We start from the raw sequence: 22,064 nt of genomic DNA, 5'->3' as shown, positions 1-22,064 counted from the left end.
GCTGTGTCCTAAGGCACAATCCTGGAGCCTTGTTTAAGAGTCTGGTGCCATGCTTGTGCAAGGTGGGGGGGAAGGGGGAAAAACAGTTAGAAACCTGATGGGGGCAGTGGTACCTTTTGTCTGACGGGATGCCGCCCTCTCGGCTCTAAAGGCACAAGGCAGTAGGACATTGCCCACCCACGGAGTCACTGCCATCAGGAGCCTCCTCTCCAGGTTCTTTCTATGGAATTGCTCTCTCTGGCGACGGTACTGTTTCTCCTTAGTGTTCTGTAATCCCTGCAGCACCTGGCCAACTGACGTGCCCGGCGTCACTCCAGAAACCACTGCTGAAGAGGAGACATAAGGCTTCCGTAGCCCGTCTTGCTGTATATGGCAGAACAAAGATATAAGATCATAAAAATTGAAACCAGCAGCTGTAAATTAGCAGAGCTCCATGGAATTCTATGGAATGATGCAGACATATGCCAGTGGAGGAGCTGCTCCAGTGGGTTTTTATTCCATTTTACCAGGACACTGGGGTCAAACACTTACTGTGTGTTAAAATAAAGGCTGCAGGTTAGAAGAAAGCATATACACCCTGGATTTCTTACCGGGGCAGAGGTTATAGGTCAGACAACCAACATTAAATGATTATAGGAGAGCCGTAAGGTTGCTTAGGTTAGGAATTGAGAGTACTGTTATCCTTCCGTTTCCCCTTCACAAAGTGCATCAATGTGAGTTCCTAACCACGTCTTTAGGGATCCCAAAATTATTAGTTACAGGGCATTCTACTATTTCAGTGTAGATGGGGACAGGGCATAGTTTGTAAGCAGCTGACCAATTAGACTGTTTGTTTTGCCTCCCTTGTTAATTGCACATTAGATACTTATCTTTTTTTATACACAGAACTCAGGGCTCAAATGCTGCTCCCTATGGCAGGATTACACTGGATAAACCACCAGTTGAAACACTTGTGGGTTTGGTCCTTCACGGAGGATTAAAAAACAAACTCAGCTGATCACATGCGCGCTAAAGCGAGGCCTTCCATTGGGGCATATAAATGAGAAGTGCAAGGCACTAAGTTTAGTGGAGAGCACGTGGAACTCTCAGTCCCTAAAGCCCTAGCATTGTTTAAGTGCATAGCCTGGTTAGGTATATGTTTAGAGGCAGTCTCAGAGCTACACGCATCATTGGCCCTTTAACAAGAGCTCAGACAGGAAATAGGAGCGTGGAGGTTAAAGCTGCTTTGGGAATTTTACTCCCTTCAGTCCATCACATGGGTGTCATGAAGAACACCTGGAATTCCAAACAGATTGTCTGTGCTATTAGCGGGGGAAGTCAGAACAACCAAACAAAAGGCACTTACGCATTTCCTCTGAGAACAGGTATTATTTCTTAGCACTCTCCTCACATCTTCCAGGGTAACCTTTAACACTTGCTTTCCTCTTATGGAAGCCTAGAGGAAAGTATACAGAAGCCATAAGAATGACCATACTGGTCAGACCAATGGTCCATCTAGCCCAGTGTCCTTTCTTCTGACAGTGGCCAGTGCCAGGTGCTTCAGAGGGAGCCATCAGAACAGGGCAATTTGTCAAGTGATCCAGCCCCTGTCATCCAGTCCCAATTTCTGGCAGTCAGAGGTTTAGGGACACCCAGAGCATGGGGTTGCATCCCTAACCATCTTGGCTAATAGACATCGGTGGACCTATCCTCCATGAATTTATCTAAGCCAGGAGCCAAAACAAAAATGTACAGGATTAAGACCAGCTCAACTTTCGTTTGTGGTCAGTTTAACTTTCTGTCTCTCTCACACACTAGCCCAGTGCTGCAATGTTTGGTTTGCATATAAACTTTCCTCTGAAGTAACAAAAGAAAAAACATTACGAAACCCAAATTTAGGACCATTTTGACCCACCTGTTCTGCTTTTCTGGCTTCACGGGGGGGGAGGCGGGGTAGGGAGGGAGAGAAGGAAGGGGGGAAACAAACCTGAAACTTTTCCCAGAGAAACTGGGTAATCAAAGTCTCCACAAGACACGCTGCGTAAAATTTTCCAAAGGCACCTCATCCCGTTGGGGTGTGGTGAAGTTGTTCAGGAAAATAAAGCAGTATAATTGATTGAATATCAAGCCAATGCTACACCTGACAATTTGATTTTCCGGAACAACCTCGAAGAGGGTGACCCAGACAGTACCATTACATTTTCCCCCTGAGTTATGCAAATACCTCATCTGCATGGGATTAATAGAGGCTCCCATGGCCAATATACACTTTTGTTTGTTAGCTTTTAACCTGAAATGGTCTACAATTTATACTAACACACCTCTGTGCACTGAGGGCTCTTCCTTGACCCCAGCAATACCATCATCTCTGGGGTGGAGGGTGGCAGCTGTTTGACAGCCACACGAAGCCACAGTTTGGGCAGGAAGAGTGTCATGGCAGAGCGAATTGACAAGCAGAATGCAATTGAGGACACTGGCACTTGGCTAGGAACTTGAGGTTAACACCTTATTCTTACAGGAAGTGCTACGGAGGCCTTGAGGATACCATAAAGGGCAAGGTCTTGGATTTTACATTTCATCCAGAAGATGGTCTTTCCCACAACAGTGTCCCCTATGACACACAGGGGCAGTGGCCCAGTAATGATTCAGAGAAGAAAAAGGGGCCATAATCACCCACACCACTTGCCTTAGCGGTCTCCCATCCTACCTGATCAACGCTTCACAGCTTGAGCTTAGTTGACAGCCCAACAGTACAATCTTTTTAAAGGAGAAGTCAAGTGCTCACCTCCTTTACCAGTTCTTCTGGATCCTTCAAATTGAGGTCAGTAGAAGGTGGACATCCAATACCTTTCAGTATGGTACTTAACCCTGCTGAATTGGCTGGGACTCTGTCCCTGCCTCCCCCAGCAGATGTAGCTGGACCTCGTTTTAAGTGTCCCTTTACATAAGCATTTGTGGAACAGTAGAGGGAGGGAATCAAGTGTTTGGCTTTCCTGCACTTGGCCAGATCTGTCCTGGTCGGGATCCACAGGTCGAGGCCAGGGACTCTACCCCTGAATCCTGAGGGAGGGTCTATTTCGCCCTCAGAGCTATCCATTAGCTCCGGCTCTGAATCCTCACTGCTGCTCTCTGAAGAGCTGGAACTGTGTCTCCGCACTCGCCTGCGTTTCTTAAGACGTTTCCTCGGCCCAGACTTCTTCTGTTTAGCATTAAAAACACAAACCCAACAAATAAGAGCTGACAAATATTCGCCACTGATTTGCATCTCCCCCATTTCTTCTTCATTAGAGCTGGAGGCAACCAGCTGGCATTACATACAAATGCTTTAGAGGACAGCACGCCATCAGGAAGGCATGGTTTGCTAGGAGGCAACCCCACTTTACAGTCTCTGACATATTTCACATGCTACTTCTAGGACCAAAGCCTTTTATGAGTTCAGAATTCCTTATACAGAGGCAAGTTCTAACACTGGTTTCTGTCTCCACCAACAAGGCTTAATGCACCAAGTGGATACGCTGACACCACAGGTCTTTTGCATCTCCACATGTTTAGATTCTATAAACCTTTAACCTTCAGGACCAGGGGCCAGAGTTTAATAAGAGCTCAGCACCCAACAGCTCCCCATTCAGGATCTGATCCTGCAGCACTGAAGTTCATGGGCATTTTCCCCACTGGCAAATAAAATCATGCCCTAAGGTACCTAAAACACGTGGCCAGATTTTCAAGTGTGTTCAGCCCCCACTGAAAATCTGGCCACAGGGTGTGTCTACACTGCATTGTAATCCCACGTCTGTGGGAACCAGGTTTCTGGACTTGGTGTTTCCAAGCCCATGCTTGAGTGTCCATACAGCATTGTAAACTTGGGCTTACAATTGCTGGACCGTGCTAATGCATCCACACTGCACTACACCAACTTTCTGACTCAGATCCACAGCTTGAGCCGCATCCATGCTTCAAAATGGCAGGGCGAGGATTCAATCACAGTTGGATTTGGGCTCCAACCCACCCCCCTAGCAGGGTCCTAGGACCCGGGTCCTGAATGCTCACTGACCTGAGTCGGATTGACTTTTCCCAGTCTTTTCTTAAAAAAGATGGGTCTACAGCAGGGGTCAGCAACCTTTCAGAAGTGGTGAGCCGAGTCTTCATTTATTCACGCTAATTTAAGGTTTCACGTGCCAGTCATACATTTTAACGTTTTTAGACGGTCTCTTTCTATAAGTCTTTAATATATAACTAAACTATTGTATGCAAAGTAAACAAAGTTTTTAAAATGTTTAAGAAGCTTAATTTAAAATTAAATTAAAATGCAGGGCCCCCCAGACCGTTGGCCAGGACCCGGGCAGTGTGAGTGCCACTGAAAATCAGCTTGAGTGCCGCCTTCGGCACACGTGCCATAGGTTGTCTACCCCTGGTCTACAGCATAGCAGGATGTTGTACTTCAAAACAGGTCATTTGATTACTGCAAAGGAAAAGGAAGATAACCCACTATACCAGATCAAAGAGTTACAATACCTTAGCCCCAATCAAGGCTTTCCATTTGCTTAGACACTGGGAGCCGGTTCTGTGTGGTAATTCAGAAGCTATTTTAGTCCAGTGACCTAAGGAGATAAATAGGCCATGTTAATATCTTAAATTAAGGAAAGCAAGTCCCTCTCTCAGCAGATTAGACTCCAGATAATATTTACTTATACTGTTTAGGAAGATTTTTATTTAAGATTTTTTTTCACTGAATAGCAATACTTTTAAGAAAAATCAGGCATCAGTGAAAAGTATCCCTCAAAATGCTAATTTTGAAGAGGTTGTGTGTCATTAAATCATGACATCTGGACACTGATCTAGCTTCTGTGTCTAGGTGTGCTACAGATGTGCTGGCTGACCTTAGGCGAGTCAAAACCTCTGGTCCCAGTTCAGGAAGTAAGACAAGAACATGCTTAACTTTAAGCAGTGAAGTCAATGGGACTTAAACACATGCTTATGTGCGTTCCTGAATCTGAACCTCTGCGCCTCAGCTTCCTTCACAGCAACATGTAAAATACAGCCTACCAGACAGGGGTTACGCAAGGATTAAATAAGAGGGACATCAGCTTGAAATCTAGTCAATTTAAGAAAAGTTCCAACTAGTTTCAGATCCTACACCTGCCCTGAGCTCCCAGACAGAGTGCGAGTGAGAGTGTGAGTAGAGAAAAGAGGCTTTATGATCACATTTTATTACTTTTTAAAAGGTTTCTCTCTCCCATGCCTCTCTGTGAAAGGCCCATATAGAGGAAACTGACCAGCTACAGAGGGAAGCTGAAATGGACAATATGCAAAGTGCTGTGAAATTCACAAAGTACATAAACTGGAAAAGTGGGGGACTGTTCTTCTCTCTAATCTTTTTCAGTTCCAGTAATCTGAGAGGTTACCTGCGTCAAGAGTAGGCCGACATTCAGAAAGTAGCGTGATTTTTAAAGGGACAGAATCCCTTTAACGCAAGTGCTTTTTACACAGTCATCGAGTTTAAGGCCAGGAGGGACCACCAGATCATCTAGTCTGATCTCCTGTCTAGCACAGGCCACCACCACCACCCACACACTAAATCCAGCCACCAAAGCATTACAGCCCACAGGAGACTAGACCACTACATGCCACAGGCGGAGAATAGAAGGGACAGAGGTGCCTGAGGCCCCCACAACGAAAAGGAAGGGAGATATGCCCAGATAATCCTGGTGAGTGACCTGCCCCTATACACTGCAGAGGAAGCCAGAAAAAAAAACAAATAAACAAGGTCACTGCCAATGTGATCTGGGGGACAATTCCTTCCCAATCCCACATATGGTGATCAGTTAGAGCCTGAGCATGTGAGCAAGAGCCAGGCAACCAAGCACCTGAGAGAGACAGAATGCTCGGTGCCATCTCAGGGCCATGGCCTACCCACTATCCATGTCCCACCTCCTGCAGTGGCCATCCCTGATGCTTCAGAGGAAGAAGACCACAAAAAAACCCAAATACATTGGGGGGAGGTGGGGAAAATCCCTTCCTGACCCCTGCAGTGAAATCAATGGGACTTAAACACATGCTTATGTGCATTCCTGAAGCATGAGCTTTAGGAACACAAGACTGGATGTGAGCCAAATGAAAAGTGGACAAGAAATTACATAACATTTGTATAGCAAAGCCACAAAGTCAGTATCAGAGCTGGACCAAAACTAGAGGAATCCCTAGTTCCCAGTCCTGTGCTCCAACTCAACCTCTCTTTGCCATACACTTGTAGCTGGGGTTAGAAGGTGGAAAGAGGTTCCCTTCCAGTAATTACTATTAGAAGAGGAAAGCGTATAGCTGCATGCCCAAAGCTTCTGTGCTGCCATAAGATCTTCTCCTGAAAGAAAGTAATGCACAAGGGAGCCCATTTATAGAATTCTTCCCCTCTACTGGTCAACTTCACAAGCAGAGGGTTTCAGTAACCAGGACTGCACAGTGCACAGAAATATCTCAAGACTCCTTTATGTAAACGGTCTCCCTATTCCATAGATCACTACATGCAGCCATACCATACATGGAAGATGGCAATATGCATTTCTCAGTAAGAAGCAAAGTTCTCCAGTACTAACTGCAGGATTTTAATTTAAAGGGGTGGGGGGAGGGAGCAGGGGGAAGGCAGCTCAAACCATTACAAGCCCTTAAAGATCATGCCACAGTGAAAACTTACCTACACCATGTTTCTCTACCAGTTCAATTAACTTTTCTTTTTCCTCTAAACTCCACCTGCCTTTCTTTACGTCATGGTGTAATGCATTTAAATACCTAGAAAATTAAAAGATTTGATACAAAGTTTAACGGGATTAAATGTTCTCTTTCATGAGACATGTTTCTAAAGTTAAATGAAGAGAGTAAAATCAGTGGACCCCATCCTTCCCCCATGCAGTCCCACATGCCTGTACCCTTGACACTGCAGCTCCATTGCTGGTAATGCAAGTCCTTGGTTCTCAGCAAAGATCCCAGGACTCCCAATTAAGGAATAGTAAAGGCAACTCAAAACTAGATACATTTCAGGTACAATTGCTAATTTAGAGCCTAATTCTGGAAGGTGCTGAGCACCTCTAATTCCCCACAAGAGTCACTGACTAGACTTTTCATAGACATGCATAGGATAATCAAACAGTGAAAATGTGGGAGGGGATACGCCTAGATTCCTTCTGGCCTCTTTGTTCTATTTAGATTTTAGGTTTTGATGGTTTTTATTTGTGAAAGGTGCACAGAGGAACTAGATGCACGTATCAAAAATCCCCCCCCCCCCCCCTTTTTTTTTTTTTTTTTTAAATGCTGCATCTTTATTACGGGAGAGAACTTGGAAGCAAGATTCTTTTAGTCACTATACAGACCTGTCTCTGCATTGAGCATCACTCCTTCCTGGTACCTCTGTCCGAATTTTATACCAGTCACGCTCTCCATACTTAGCAACTGCTGCCAACAACTTCTACATGAATTACACAAAAAGATTAGGCTTAAACTAGTTTGTTTTCAAATGAAAACACTGCTACACTAGTCTAGTGCATGAGGAAGAGAGACGTGGCATTTCAGCCTTAGTGAAATACAGTCAGAGCAGACTGGAAGCTCTTCAGGGGACAGTTGCGCATCTACCTCTGGGTTTGTATAGCACCTATGCCATCCTTGTAATAGAGATCACAACCCACTTCTGTGCCTGGATAATGTATGAAGACAGTCAAGTGTCCATAGAACACTAATTAAAGTTAATGTTTCACTAATGGACCCAGTAGAGATTGCATGTTTGTCCATTTCAGCTAAAATGGGCTCAAGACAAAAGCAGATATGTTAGTCTCTACTATAATCTAATCTGAAACTAGGTCCTGTGACTCCACGTGAACTCCTAAAACTTCTGAACTGCCACTTTTGGCTGCTTTTTCATGTTCCACAGATTAAAACCTCCGAGACATGTGGCTATTCAGCAACAGAACAATGGAATGGCTTAAATCTATCCACTTTTTGTATCATGCCATTTTTCTAGCACTAGAGGAAAGATAAAGGAACTTACAGCATCTTCCTCTGGTGTCCAGAATCCTTTCCTTAGGTTGGGATCCACGCTCTTTGTCCATCGGTAAAGTAGCTGCATAGAATCTCTTCCTTCCATGTAATAAGCAACTAGAAATTTAAATATTTCTTTCAATTCTGCTTTTAATACGATGCTTCTAGCATTCTTATTAAAGCACATTGTAGTTACAACTTAAATATTTAACTTCTCAAACACAACTGGCATGTAACAAGAACCGAGAACACACATTGTGTAAGAAACATTACCATTGATACTAGAATCATGTGCATTACATACATACACCCACCGCTCCCAACAACAAATCTTGCAGCACCCGGGGGGGTTTTGCACCCAAGTACTGACCAAATCCATCCTTGGAAGATATGTTAGGCAACTGTCACCAGGTGTCATGACTGCAGATGAGCCTTTTAAAATTAAAGGAAGGAAGTCCAAGGATTGTATGAAATTAACTCCACCTCTCCAGAACAGGGACCATGTCACCTTTCGTATTTGGAAAGTGCGCTGCACGTTGGGAATATCACTGAACACAAATCCTGGAGAATCAGGCTCTGTGAGTACAAGGGATCACTTACTCCGAGTACAAGCCTTGGAGATCACTTACTTTTCTTGTAAGGTATGTGGCTTCCTACTCTCATTTCTTGAACGAGCTGTAGGAGCATCTGGTCCTCTTCCTTTGTCCACTCTTTCCTCTTGAAGTCTTTGTTGTAAGCTTGAAACTTCTGCAGACACTGGAATGCACTTCGATTTGTCTTAATAAAAAGAACAAAAAGTTACTTAGAACACTGGGGGCATTTTGACCTAGGAAAGACAGAGGGTTGACTCAATCTGGCTCTGGCATGAACCTGTGGTGGTTCAAATCCAGTCCTTTTAAGGACTATTAATACTGCGGTAGTGCCAGTCAGGGACCAGGGCTCAATTGTATTAAGCACTACACACAATGAAAAGACAGTCCCTACTCAAAGAGCTTATAACTGAAGTTTAAGACAAGCAAGATAACAAGTGTATACAGCAAACAGAGGGGAGCACCAGATGACATGAAGTGATTATAATCATTGTCAATTAATGGTCCAACACCAGTTCTCACTGATTCATTATCTTTCTTCCTTTCACAAATTAAGGCCAGAAGAGCAGATTATGGTCATCTAGTCTGACCTCCTGCACAACACGGCCATAGAGCTTCATCAAGCCCCGACCTTGTGGTTGAGCTAAAGCATCTGTTAAAGAGACACTCGAACTTGATTGAAAGACTTCAAGTGATGGAAAATCCACCACATCCTTTGGTAAATTGTCCAACTGGTAAATTACCCTCCCTGTTAAAAAGTTGTGCCTTGTTTCTCACTTTGAATCTGCCTAGCTTCAACTTCCAGCCACTTGAGCTTGTTATGTCTTTGCCTGCTAGATTAAAGAGCCATCTTCCAGAACTCTTCTCCCCACATAAACTGATCAAAGTCACCACTTAACCTTCTCTATGACAAGCTAAATAAATTCATCTTACGCCTCTCCCTGCAAGGCAGGTTTTCCAGACCATGACTCATGGCTCTTTTCTCAACCCTCTCCAATTTTATGACATCTTTTTTAATGTGTCGACACTGGAACTGGACACCGTGCTGCACGGAGTTCCCTGCTGCTGCACAAATGGCAAGTTACTGCCACCCAAGTGGGGCAGTTACACAGTTAGCTTTCAATTGACTGCGCCCGGAAAAGTGTCCCGCATAGATTGGAGAGTGTGTTGACATGCCTATAAAATGTTTATAAAACCCACATTCACTAGAGTCTCAAGAAGGGAAACGTTTTTCTGGTTGCTTCAATTTCTAGAAAGTGAACAAGTTAAGAGGTTTTGGTTATGCTCCCTTGAGTGTTTCTCACAAAAGCATTCATGAGCAGGATTTCTAGCTTACGTTTTCCTCAAGCAGCAAGAGGGTATACAGTAAAGAGAAAATTTCCCAAGAGCAAATACCCCTGTCTTTCACCTCTGACTTTAGTTATAAGTGCCAGGAGGTTGAGATCACCAGGAGTATGGTGATCTCAACCTCACCTCTGCTGGATGTTCTAGCAGAACTATTCCTTTGATGCAAGGCTAGTACCCAACTGGTGTCTTACCTGGAGGAGTATATGTGGGGAGGTCTGCATACAGCACCTGCCTGCACTATGCCTTGCTAGGACTCACTTGGTTTATCCATTTCCTGAGCACTACAATGAACTTCCTTTTTCAAAACAGCACCCCACAGCACACCCAGTGCTGAGAAGTGGCTAGAAGCAGTAACTGCATTATTTTCAAATCTAACCCTGGGTCTCAAATAAATATTCAGTTCATAGTGGCAAGCACCTTACCCCAAGCTCCTGGGCTATAGTTTGCCAGTCCAGACAATTATGTTTCGCAGCTATTTCCTTTAACTTCTCTATCTCCTCTTCATTCCACTCTCTCTTGTTGATGCTTGGATGCTCCCAGTTCTGCCAGAATTTCCTCAGCTCTTCTGCATTGCGACTTCCATCAAACTAAGAGAAACAACACAAATTGGCTCTGCCTTGAGGACATTACTGAAATATCCTGGCAAATTGAGTGAGATTGATGCAAAAGGCTTATTTCTTAAATAAATTTTCAAATATATTTTGCTGTTAATCTTTGCGTAAAGAGTTGGGTATTTTCCAATAGCATCTAATTTTTGAATCCCTTCCACAATGCCAAGTCTCAAACCTGTCCCCTCCCCCTTTGAAACAGATGGATATTTGGAAGTTAATCAGGGTTTGGGTTTCAGTCCTTTGACAAGTGTGATGTGTTAAAGGCTGGGTTCTATCTCCTTTGTCCACCCAAAGTAGTTCTTTATTTCACAAATAGTCCCATTGAAATCAATGGGGCAACTTGCAGAGGAAGGGAGATAGAATCTGGGTCTAAGTAATTGCTCTACCAACTTACATTGATGTTGGAAATCTTCTCCCAGTCGTGCTCATCCAGTCTGTTTCCTAATAAGGCCTCCTCCGGCAGATGGCTAAAGCAGGGGGAGGAAGGAATGATCACATCAACCATTGGGTCTCTTTCTATGCCTAATCTTGCTAAGCATTGTACACCTCCAAATCTCATTGCCTTCAATGGGAGATGTAGAGACTCAGCAATTCACAGGATCAGGCTCTTAATCATTGTTAACATGATCGGACACTGGCATTTGCTTCAGCTGTTTGCCTTCCCTCTCCCACCCCGGCACACCTGCACAGTACAGTCTTTCTAGGGACAGAGCCTTCCTTTGTAGCATCAAGGGCCGCCAGCAAACAGCAAGAGAAGATAAGCACTTGTGTTTGTTAGGTCACAAGACAGGTTGTATGGGACTGAAGCAACATGAGACTGGAAAACATTCTATAATTAAGACAAAGGGATCTAAGGGCTTCAGGCTCCCAAGTCTCTCTGAATTTCAATGGAAGTTGGTTCCCTAAACCCCACAGGTCCCTTGGAGAAAATCCTCAACTCTTTGTGATTAACAGAACATGCTGTGTTTAGCACAATGGGGACCAGTCCATGACCAGGGCTAAATAATAATAGGTACACACACTATTTAACTCCCTTAGTATACAGCTGCCAAAGCTGTAATACACCTACTGTACAACTTAGACTTGTGTCTAAATCCTCTTATGGAATTTAGTGTGTCTCTAACTAAGACAGTAACTTAAACTGTGTATAAACTGTATTTTCCTTTTACAGCACCCAGACGTGGCAGTGCCCTAAGGTGACACATTAATATACTTTGCAATAGGGGCGATGACAGGAATGCAGAAAAGTGCTGACTACAAATGTCTAAATTATAAAAATTAACCAAGCCCAAATGGCACCTATTTGAATTCACATTCACACACATGTACCTTAGCACACATGCATCCTTGATGCTGGCTGTATAGAAGTTTAACTCTACAATTCTGAAATGCACTATACAGAACATGTCAGTACATCCAAAGCTTTACAAATGGCTCTGAATTCCTAACCTCAACGCAGCTAAACCAACAGCTTTTGCTTGCAGCACTTCAGTACTGGCAGCAGAAGTTATTAAACAAAGCGGGATGCCTATATTTGCATATTAATACCCAAAACACTCTACAACACTGCTACCGAATAATTGAGGAGTGAGGGCTCTGGGACAATGCTGCAAGGTTTGAACACTGTTTTTGGAATCGTTTGCAAGCCAGAATAAGGCAAGGTTTTCCCAGCTTAAGTCTGTTGGTATTTGAGCTTTACAAAATGTCTTTAAGGGGGGGAAAAAATCCCTAGAAGAGGTAGTGTTCACTTCACCCAGAATATAAATCCTCACTTGATCTCCTCTATTTCACGCTCTGCTTCTTTGACTTGCTTTTCCAAAATCTTCTTTTCCATTTCATTCTTGGCTTTTTCCAGTTTCTGATTCAAATAGCTGAGCCTGTTTAAGGACATTTCCAAGATTATTAAACACGGCTAAACAGAAGCAAGGGTAAGTATTATGAAATAGCGTTAAAGCTGGCAGGCCCAAAAGCTGGGTTCTTTCCTCGGCCATCCTTATTCCACAGAGCTTATTTCAAAATCCACGTAACGTGTTGCATTTGTCCCCACCTTCCAGAAAACAGCCCCCAACCAGACACACTTCCACATAGCAGACCTACTGCTCATGCTTTGCCTCCTCATCTATACCAAGTGCGAATCTACAGAACAGGTGTCAGACCAAGTGCTTTCCCCACCTCCAGCAAGTTGGATCTAAGAGGACCTGCAATGGCTGCTGTGGCTGCAGACACAGAGAAGCATGCCAGGTCCATGACTCAGACAAGCCATATCCCCCCAGGAGCCAAGTGCAGGATGATACTGAGTAGGAACAAGAATCTGTCTCCAGGCTGTTCAGTTTATTCTAGGATGCACAGCTAGGGCTCAAAGGCTACACGGTAGCCCTCCAAACCTAAATGTCGCAGTCCCTGAAATAGGATTTTAGGCCTTACGATTATATTAATGGAAAGGGCTGGATGGCTAGGAAGTGTCTTGGTACTTTTGAGGTATAAAAGTGAACTCCCAGCCTGCTGATTACCTGCAATATAATCACTAAGTCATTCATATCTTGACCAATGCTCCCTACTGGCACAGGCTGACCATCCCAGGCCCAAACACACAACCCTCTCCCTGCTGTGCTTTGTAACCCCACTGCAGGTGGCAGTAACTGTGCCAAGGCATGTACTTGAGAGAAGGGAGGTGGGAATGATACCAGCTCTTAGTCACTCTCCTCCCCACTGCCTAACCAGCCATCAAATCCTAGAATACACTTGTCTCATCAGCAGCAATGGAACTTCTTATGCTTTGCTTACTTCAGTAACTTTGGCTGAAGCAGACGCTGCAAACGGTCACTTATTACTGATTTGTTCAGCAGGCTCTTCTCTCTGCTTTTCCCTGGGGATAAAACATAGATGAGGACACCAAAGTCACTAATACAAGGCCACCTCCAATAAGCAAACCCATTGACTTCAACCACCACTTTAAAGTATCTCCAGGGTCTCTTGGAAAGATCCACCTGCATTATGCCTGGATTGTTGCTGGTTCCCTCTGTGCCTAGAAGCAGGAAATCTGGGCTCTATTCCTGGTTCCATTGCTAACTTGATGTGAGATCCAGCTCATGGAAGAGTCGTCTACTGCATTCCCAGCACCAAATCCATAACACCTAGGTGCTGTCATCTGAGTACTGACCTGGCACGACCCTGCTTAGCTTGTGTGAGCTAATAGGACGGCTGCACAATTTAACATGCAATGCATCGGAAGGGAAGAGCTGTGAAACTATCAGCCATGCCAACATTCAAGGCTAGCGGAGTTTAGCATAATTCAGAGCAGTCCCATTTACTTTTAGCGTCTGCACCATTAGTGGCTTCAACGTATAACAGTGTGAACACTGAAGAAAAACAAGGAGGAAGAGGATGCAGAAAACCTCAATGAGTTTGCCAAGCCTATTATAGAAGTTGGAGCAGCGCACACAGACAGGAGATTTCTTACACTTTTTTATAAGCAGTTCCTCAAAGGATTTTATGCCTTGTGCTGTCTTTTCTCGGGTATCTTCATTGGCAGGAGGGCCCTAGCAAAGACAAGAGATGTTAGAAACAGCACAGATGTTACATTTTGATTGAGAATTCAGCTCATTCCCAGAGCTCTGACACCAGCACTGCTATAAAACAGACTAACTCAAGACTGTGCATTCACACTCTCCCACTGCACAGGGCACTTTACAAACTCTAGTTCAGAGGAACTCCATGAGGGACGGGCACACAAGCAGCTTTATTCCCATTTTATAGATAGGGAACCTAAGGGAGTGAGAAGTTAAGTGATTTGCCAAAGACTACCGAGCAAGTCAGTGGCACAGCTAAGGTGAGCGCTCTGGAGTTCCTTTCTTTCTACCCAGAGCTCAGTCCACTTATCCATGTTGAGTGTCTCGCACCAGCTGGGAATTGGGTGGAAGAGCGCGTTGGGTAATGGTTTACATGTGACACCTGCCCACTCCAATTCAAAAAGCTGTGTGATCATTTTGGATAAGGATTAATAAACAAAGAGCAGTTATTTGTATTACAGTAACCATGACCAAGGTCAGGCCCTAGTGGGCTAAGACACGTAACTGTGCCACTGTCAGGTTGTGAAGGCCAAAACTATAACTGGATTCGAAAAAGAATTAGATAAATTCTTGGAGGATAGGTCCATCAATGACTATTAGTCAAGACAGTCAGGGATGCAACCCCATGCTTGGGGTGTCCCCAGCCTCTGACTGCCAGAAGCTTGGACTGGAAAACAGGCGATGGATCACTTGATAATTGCCCTGTTGTGTTCATTCCTGGCACTGGCCACTGTTGGAAGACAGGATACTGGGCTAGATGGACTATTGGTCTGACCTAGCATGGCTGTTCTTATGCAACAGATGACAGCCCTTGCCCCAAAGAACTCCGTTTACATGACAGCCAGGATGCAACAGGTGGGTGAAACAGACAGTGGGGGTTGGGCTGGGAAGATGAGGTAACAAACAGAAGTCACAGCTTGTCACTTGCCTGACATCATGCTGTGCCTAGAAAGTTTGGTGGGCAGATTTCCATGCTATTACCTAGAATCCTCTTCCAGGCCACATGCATTTTATAACAAAATGGTTATGAACATATATTTTAAAGGCACTCCTTTGTTTTCTGGATGCTGTGTAAGCCAGCCCCCCCTTTTAGATCTGAAGAGTCTGATAGGCAAAAAGGTAGCAAGCAAGCAATCAATAAGCTAAGTCTGTATCTCAAATCAGACCAAAAAAAAAAAAACCCCACCACACTGAAAACAGATGCAGTGACCTTAATGTTCATCTCAAGAGGGAGTGTAAGTAACAAATTAAGGTTAAATGACACCGGAATAATGAGCGTAGTATGCATTTAGTTATACTTACAATTCCCGATACTTTATCCTTGAAGTACGGCTTCATAAAATGGCCCAAAAACATATTCAATGGTAAAAGTTTACCATCTCCTACCTTCGTCATCTTTGGACCACCAACCTCACACATAATTTCTTTCTGCAATACAATCATTAATTGAAAACCATACACATCACTGAGACTTTTAAATGATCCCACCTCAAACTCAGCCAGTGGCCCTGCTGTTATGCATATCCCAGGCGAAGCCCCAATTACCTTGCACCATCAGACTATATATAAAGCGGATCTTTTAAATGTAGTTTCTGCAACCTGGAAAATTTCCTATGTAACTGCCAAGTGGACCAATGCAAAACAGAGACAAGAGCGACTTGCTGTAATAATAGAAAACCACCAAAAAAGCCTGTTTGCATTGTGAAGATTAATATCCCTATCTTAGCTTTATCGATAGGGCCCATCAATGTGTTATTTCTGAAAACTTCAGTGCAATCTACTTGAAAAAGAAATTCCTTACCCACATGGCACCAGTTATAATAAAAATCTAGTTTACCTCTCACATTGATGCTCTTTTTTTTTTTTTAAGCTTCACTCACTTTAGCTTCATTTTTACTGTAATGTTAGTGATTCTCCTACATTAGGAAAATGCTGCTTGGAAGTTTGTAACTCATCAATTGAATGCCCCCCCTTTTTTTTAAAAAAAATAACCCAGTGAAAACAGGCCCCTAAAACAGGATTTCATTAAAAATGTTTCTCTTCATATTAGGTTTTGCAAGTCATTTTAAACCCAGATTTAGGGCCTGATCTTGCCAGTACTTACAATCCATAAGCAGTTCCACTGAAATTAATGGAGCCGCTCATATGATTCCCAGGATCAGGCTCTTGGTATATAAACAAAATCGTTCCTTTACTCTGCAGATCATGCTGCCCTCCGCTGTTACTTGATAAAATCTTCAAAGTTCCAGAGATTTGAAAAATGATTCATACCAAATAAATCACAATTCAAGGACTCAAATTTACTCCCATTTAAAAAACATCCGCACAACTTCTTCCCCCATTGATACGAATGGGAGAAAAATCACACCCCAACCGTGCACTAAGGAACATTTTTCTCAAGTTCCACCTACCTGCTGTTCTTTGTTTTGTGCGATCAGAAGGTTGACTTCCTCTAGCTTTTCCTGAATAACTTCCTGATACACCAGGTTCATCTGTAAACACGTTTCTGGGTCCGCTGGGAGGTTGTTATCAATGTCGTCGTCATCACTACTGCCCGGTTCTCTCTCTACTTCCTGATGTGAGGTGAAATAAATGTGATTTAAGCAGATAGAAGGGAAGAGAGTCAAGCTTGCTTTGAGCAGACAGTGATTATTTAACTAGCCACTACCATTAATGTCAAGAATCTTGTGTGAATCCTTCTGAAAACAACTGTGCATCTCTAACCTGGCTGTCCTCTTTAATGTTGGCAATGAGAGCACTATGAACCTTGTCTATTTGCCCTCTCCCTTTTCCTCTGCTGATTTTGGACCTGAATTTACTGCTATTGAAGTCAATGGGAATCTAGTTACTGGCTTCTATAGGTGCAGTGTCAGGCCCTTAGTACTTGTCTCTTCTCTGGCCAGTCTCACAATTTTGCAGCTGTTGATGCCAGGGCCTTCTCCTCTGCTGTATGAGCCAGCCTCCAGAACTACACTCCCGACTCATCTCATTTCTCCCCCTTCGCTGTTATTTATCCCCAACTGTATGATTTCTAGAGTGTCTAGAGATAGTTTTGTATGAACTACTCAATAAAAACATTATGGGTGAAACACAGCTCTGTTTTTGCAAATGCACTACATTCAAACATCTAACTAGTCAGTGAGCCCTGCAATGACATCAACTGGATCTGACCCACAAAGAAAGTTCCCTTTGTATGTGCTCTGTTATACAAATATTTTTAAATACTCTTACCTGAGTTCTAGGAAACATTATCTCTAATTAAAATGTTTTATTTTTCTAAAGAAAAAAACAGTAACAGGACTTGTAAAAATGAAAATTTTAGCAATAACGTTTCCCTTTTTAGGTGCAACATTTCCCTTTAGATGCAAAAATGTGAAAAGCCTCCTACAGACATACAAAAACCTGTCTGTTCTTCCCCCATCAGCAGAAAGATTGGATGATGCATTTTAAGTAAGATGAATTACCATTTCCATATGGGCATCTGAATCATCATCGTCCAGATCATCTGTTAGAAACAGAAGTACAAAAAAAAATTTTATTACGGGAAAAGATATATAAATCCACAGCACGCCCACATCTTGAATACTACGTGCAGATGTAGTCACCCCATCTCAAAAAAGATATACTGGAATTGGAAAAGGTTCAAAAAAGGGCAACAAAAATCATTAGGGGTATGGAATGGCTTATGTATGAAGAGAGATTAATAAGACGGACTTTTCAGCTTTGAAAAGAGACGACTAAGGGGGAATATGACAGAGGTCTATAAAATCATGACTGGTGTGGAGAAAGTAAATAAGTAAGTGTTATTTACTCCTTCTCATAACACAAGAACTAGAGATCACCAAATGAAATGAATAGGCAGCAGGTTTAAAACAAACAAAAGGAAGTAATTTTTGCACACAACGCACAGTCAACCTGTGGAACTCCTTGCCAGAGGATGTTGTGAAGGCCAAGACTATAAGAGGGTTCAAAAAAGAACTAGATAAGTTCATGGAGGATAGGTCCATCAATGGCTATTAACCAGGATGGGCTGAGATGGTGTCCCTAGCCTCTGTTTGCCAGAAGCTGGAAATGGGCGACAGGGGATGGACCACTTGATAATTACCTGTTCTGTTCATTCCCCCTGGAGCACCTGGCATTGGCCACTGTTGGAAGACTGAATACTGGGCTAGATGGGCCTTTGGTCTGACCCGTATGGCCGTTCTTATGTAAAGATGACAACAGCTTTGAAATCAAAAGCTTTCCAGCTAAGATGACCACAAGAAAACAGAATAATACATAATTTCTTAAATCTGACCCAACAACATTCTAGGCCACTGTTAAGGTTGCCAAGACCAAACTTTGATCAATCACCATTCACTTTTTTTTTTTTTTTTGGCGCTTTGGAGAATGAAAGAACCTCTCTAAACAACGAGAGCTGCAATTAAGCTATGTCTCAGTTCCTACGGTGAGCAACACAAATAATCCAGGGTGCAGAACCAAGCAGACTAGGGCTCCAATCCTGCAACACTTAAGAATGTGCTTAACTTTAGAAGCACATGAGTAGTCCCACAGACTTCAGCAGTAAACACAGCTTCCATTTTTGTTCTCAATAAGACTACTAAAGGTAAGCATGTACTTGGGTATGTGGAGAATTGGGGCACAGTAAAATGAAGGAACGTGCACAGTGATCACCAAGACTAGCAGCTGGTGGCTTAAGACTTTTTGCAGTTTTTTTTTTTTTAAAAGGGATGTCTCACCACACAAATGCAGGTAGATGCAGGTTAAGACAGATGGTTTGTGTGTCTGTGCTGCACTGAACAGACATGGCCACCCCATTTATGAATACAAAAAAAAAAAAAAAATGACTGTTCACACCTGCTTGATTTAGCTTTTGACAACACTCCAAAATAGTAGTTTGAATCCATGAGCCAGTTCAATATTGCCCTCCTTGTTTGTAACACACTCAACTGACTGGTTCCAGCCCACTTGGCAGATCATGGGCCTCCTTAATCCCCTCCCTCTCAACTACTGCCCACTTCAACTGTCTCATCACAAAACCTGGCAACTGCTGGCACAAGAACCTTCTCCTCAGAAGACACCACAATTTGGAAAAAGCTTTTTTGTAACCCTCTTCCTGACCAAGTCTCAAATTCATTTCAAGTGTTTATTACTCCCTTTTACCTATTCCTCACTCCCTTTTCTTTAGCTTTAAAGCACTATGGTAGAATTTGGACATTATATAAAATACAGTACAGTTGTATTTACTGCTGATATGATGTAATGTGTGCTCTTCATGGACAGAAACCACAGAAATAAGATTCTTATCTAAGTAACGTGATGCAATAAAAACCACAAGTATCTGACTACAATTTGATAGCAAAAGCAGATGGCATAATATTCATTTTATAGGGATGCTTATAACACAGGTGCAATTGCTTAGTAGAGAAGTAGAAAGTGTCATGTTCAAATCCCACCGAGTTTATCATGGAAGAGAGGACTATTCTCATTTAGCTACACTATATCTCAAACAGAAGTTACAGGCTTCATGAAGGAATTATTAAGAAGGGTTCTCGAGCCCATGCTATGCAGGAGGTCTGACTAGACGATCGTGACAGTCCCTTCTATCTGCAAAATATATGAATCTAAAGCTCTTTTATATACAATAAAAGGTGATTTTAAAAATCTGCAAGCAAGACCCTAACATTCTTAAAGTTTTCAGTTGATCACTTCAGGATAAATGGGATAACGACTGGATTTCTAGCACCCTACAAGAAACAAACGTCACATTTAATTCTCTCCCAAGGTACCAAATAAGCCTTTCATAAATTATAAAGCAGGCACAGACAGCAGTTTTTAGCAGAAAACACTGTGACCACATTTAAGCTCTGCACAGAAATCCGATGCAACTAGGAGATAAAGCCACTGTCTTTCGTATCGGTGTCTAGACACGGCAGGACACATCTTTTGGGCAGAAGTATAGTAACGATCAGAGAAATAACGGCACGCCGTGAGAACGGACCCACGTCAGAATCCGCGTCCAGGCTGGAATCCGACACGAGGACTTCGATACTGGGGATACTGGGGTCCAAGCTCTTTTCTAGCTCCTCTATTTCCCGCCGGATTTTCTCTCTTTCGGCGTGTAAATCCACAGGCGACATGACTCCTGAGAGAGAGAGAGAGACACAGCCGGGTCAGCGACAACACATGGAACCAGAGCAGCGCCTCCCCCGTTCTCCACCAGGGACGGGAGGGGGGCTGCAGGTGTCCCAGGTGAACGGCCGCAGGGAAAGTCCCCTGCAGACCCCACCCCCAGAGCACGTCCCCCAGGTAACTGCCAGGCGCCCGCCCTGCGGAGCCAGCCCGAGCCCCACAACCAGCCGGCCCCCACCCCGCCTCCCTGCCCCTGCCCCTGCCCCTGCCCCTCACCGCGCTCCCGCAGGAGGTCCCCAGCCGGGCCCAGGTAATGGGCCATGGCCGCGGCGGCGGCGCCCCGAGGGCTGCGGGAGGCGAAGGCGAGACTCCCTCAGCGCCTCCCAGGCCTGCAGCCGCGCGAGCTCCGCCCTCGTAGTGCCTAGGAGACGAGCGCCTCTCCCAGGAGCGAACCTGATTGGGCGGCCGGTATCACGTGCCGGGGGGGGGCAGTACCGCTGTCACGTGCCGAGGGAGGTGGCTTTTCGACCGGGCTGAGGAATCACGTGCCGCGGTATTTTTCCATAGCCCGCAGGAGACTTGTTTGATTGGCTGAATTCCGACACGTGACCGGGCTGAGGCGGTCACGGCGGGGCCGAGAGGCGGCGGTGGCCCAGCACGTTTCCTCTAGCCCCAGGCTCCTTCCGGTCTAGGGCGGCCCAGGGCTCCCGCGGCTGCCGGGTGTCTAGGGAGGCGGCACGAGGCACCCTGGGGGGCGGAACAGCAGGGGCTAGGCCGGCGGCCGCCCCTGCAGCCAGAGCAGAGGGGACCTGGCCAGCGGCTCTGGAGCGGTGACGCTTTTCTCGGCCGCCTTCCTCACCCCGCCCCCTGTTCCATAGCGAAGGCAGGGGATGGAGGTGGCTGCCTCCCCCCACGCATGGTAACCGGCCGCACAGCCAGAACTGGACCCCAGGGCTCATATGACCGGGCAGGCGCTTGCTGCCCCCAGGAGGCTGCTAGTCCTGCTGTGATTTCATTTGTCTGGCCTTAAGGCGGGGCCCACCGCTCCCCGGCAGACAACTGGTTTATGTAAATAAAGGAAAGCCTCCACCTGGGATGCCCCTGAAGGAGTTTGCTGACCTGGTCTCGCTGCTGTCTCTCCACAGCTACCCTGTGTGCATGCCACTTACACCCACGTCAGTGTTAACGGAGCAAAACAGGGTAGAACTGAGGAAGGACACTGCAGCTAGTATACACATTTCCCACACTTCCCTGCACTGCACCTGCCAGGGTAACATTGGAAATAAATACTCAAATTTGCAGTAACTACTAATCCCCAAATGCTAATTTTTCTCATGCTGTGCCTGTATTAACTTCTCCATGGTTCCAGTCACTACTACAGCATTGGCACTTGTTTTGCACAAAGAAATGTTAGCTCCATTGTTTCAGTCACACCTGAAGTTGGTATATGGAGAGTCTTCCTTGGTTTTTGTAATTATAGCATTCACTGCTGCTCAAATGGGAGTTTACTGGTGTATTTATACACATTACAACAATTCCTGTATTAGACAGAATACACTATTGTGGTAGTATAGATCAAAGTTCTGGACTTTTTCTGATATAAACTAGCCCTCAGGAAGTTTAGACTTGAAATTAGATGAAGGTTTCTAACCTTCAGAGGAGTGAAGTTCTGGAATAGCCTTCCAAGGGGAACAGTGGAGGCAAAAGACATATGTGACTTCAAGACTAAGCTTCATATATTTATGGAAGGGATGGTATGGGGGGGGGGATAGCCTAATTTTGGCAATTAATTAATCTTTGACTATTAGCAATAAATA

At 44.4% G+C, this 22,064-nt stretch overlaps 1 protein-coding gene across 3 annotated transcripts in view; it reads right to left on the bottom strand.

Moving 5' to 3' along the window:
• Positions 1-20,676, bottom strand: part of SNAPC4 (small nuclear RNA activating complex polypeptide 4) — a 30,239-nt gene extending 9,563 nt beyond the window's left edge. For 2 of the 3 annotated variants that reach the window (XM_034793625.1, XM_034793626.1), the window contains exons 1-18: positions 20,524-20,676; positions 20,117-20,260; positions 17,580-17,620; positions 16,527-16,688; positions 15,418-15,543; positions 14,007-14,085; positions 13,331-13,412; positions 12,319-12,423; positions 10,941-11,013; positions 10,358-10,522; positions 8,628-8,775; positions 8,009-8,115; positions 7,338-7,432; positions 6,665-6,759; positions 4,492-4,577; positions 2,765-3,178; positions 1,346-1,435; positions 114-363 (exon numbers count right to left, since the gene is read on the bottom strand). In XM_034793625.1, coding sequence (XP_034649516.1) covers positions 114-363; positions 1,346-1,435; positions 2,765-3,178; positions 4,492-4,577; positions 6,665-6,759; positions 7,338-7,432; positions 8,009-8,115; positions 8,628-8,775; positions 10,358-10,522; positions 10,941-11,013; positions 12,319-12,423; positions 13,331-13,412; positions 14,007-14,085; positions 15,418-15,543; positions 16,527-16,688; positions 17,580-17,620; positions 20,117-20,260; positions 20,524-20,569 — 2,308 coding nt within the window. In that variant the 5' untranslated portion in view covers positions 20,570-20,676. Of the gene's footprint in view, positions 1-113; positions 364-1,345; positions 1,436-2,764; positions 3,179-4,491; positions 4,578-6,664; positions 6,760-7,337; positions 7,433-8,008; positions 8,116-8,627; positions 8,776-10,357; positions 10,523-10,940; positions 11,014-12,318; positions 12,424-13,330; positions 13,413-14,006; positions 14,086-15,417; positions 15,544-16,526; positions 16,689-17,579; positions 17,621-20,116; positions 20,261-20,523 lie in introns of those variants that run through there. The other variant, XM_034793627.1, reaches the window with a different exon arrangement.
• Between the last annotated feature and the right edge of the window lie 1,388 nt (positions 20,677-22,064).

This window comes from Trachemys scripta, chromosome 17 (genome assembly GCF_013100865.1).
Source record: "Trachemys scripta elegans isolate TJP31775 chromosome 17, CAS_Tse_1.0, whole genome shotgun sequence".
Classification (NCBI taxonomy): Eukaryota; Metazoa; Chordata; order Testudines; family Emydidae; genus Trachemys; species Trachemys scripta.
The sequence above is the reverse complement of the archived record's forward strand: the minus strand, read 5'-3'. Positions and strand labels throughout refer to the sequence as shown.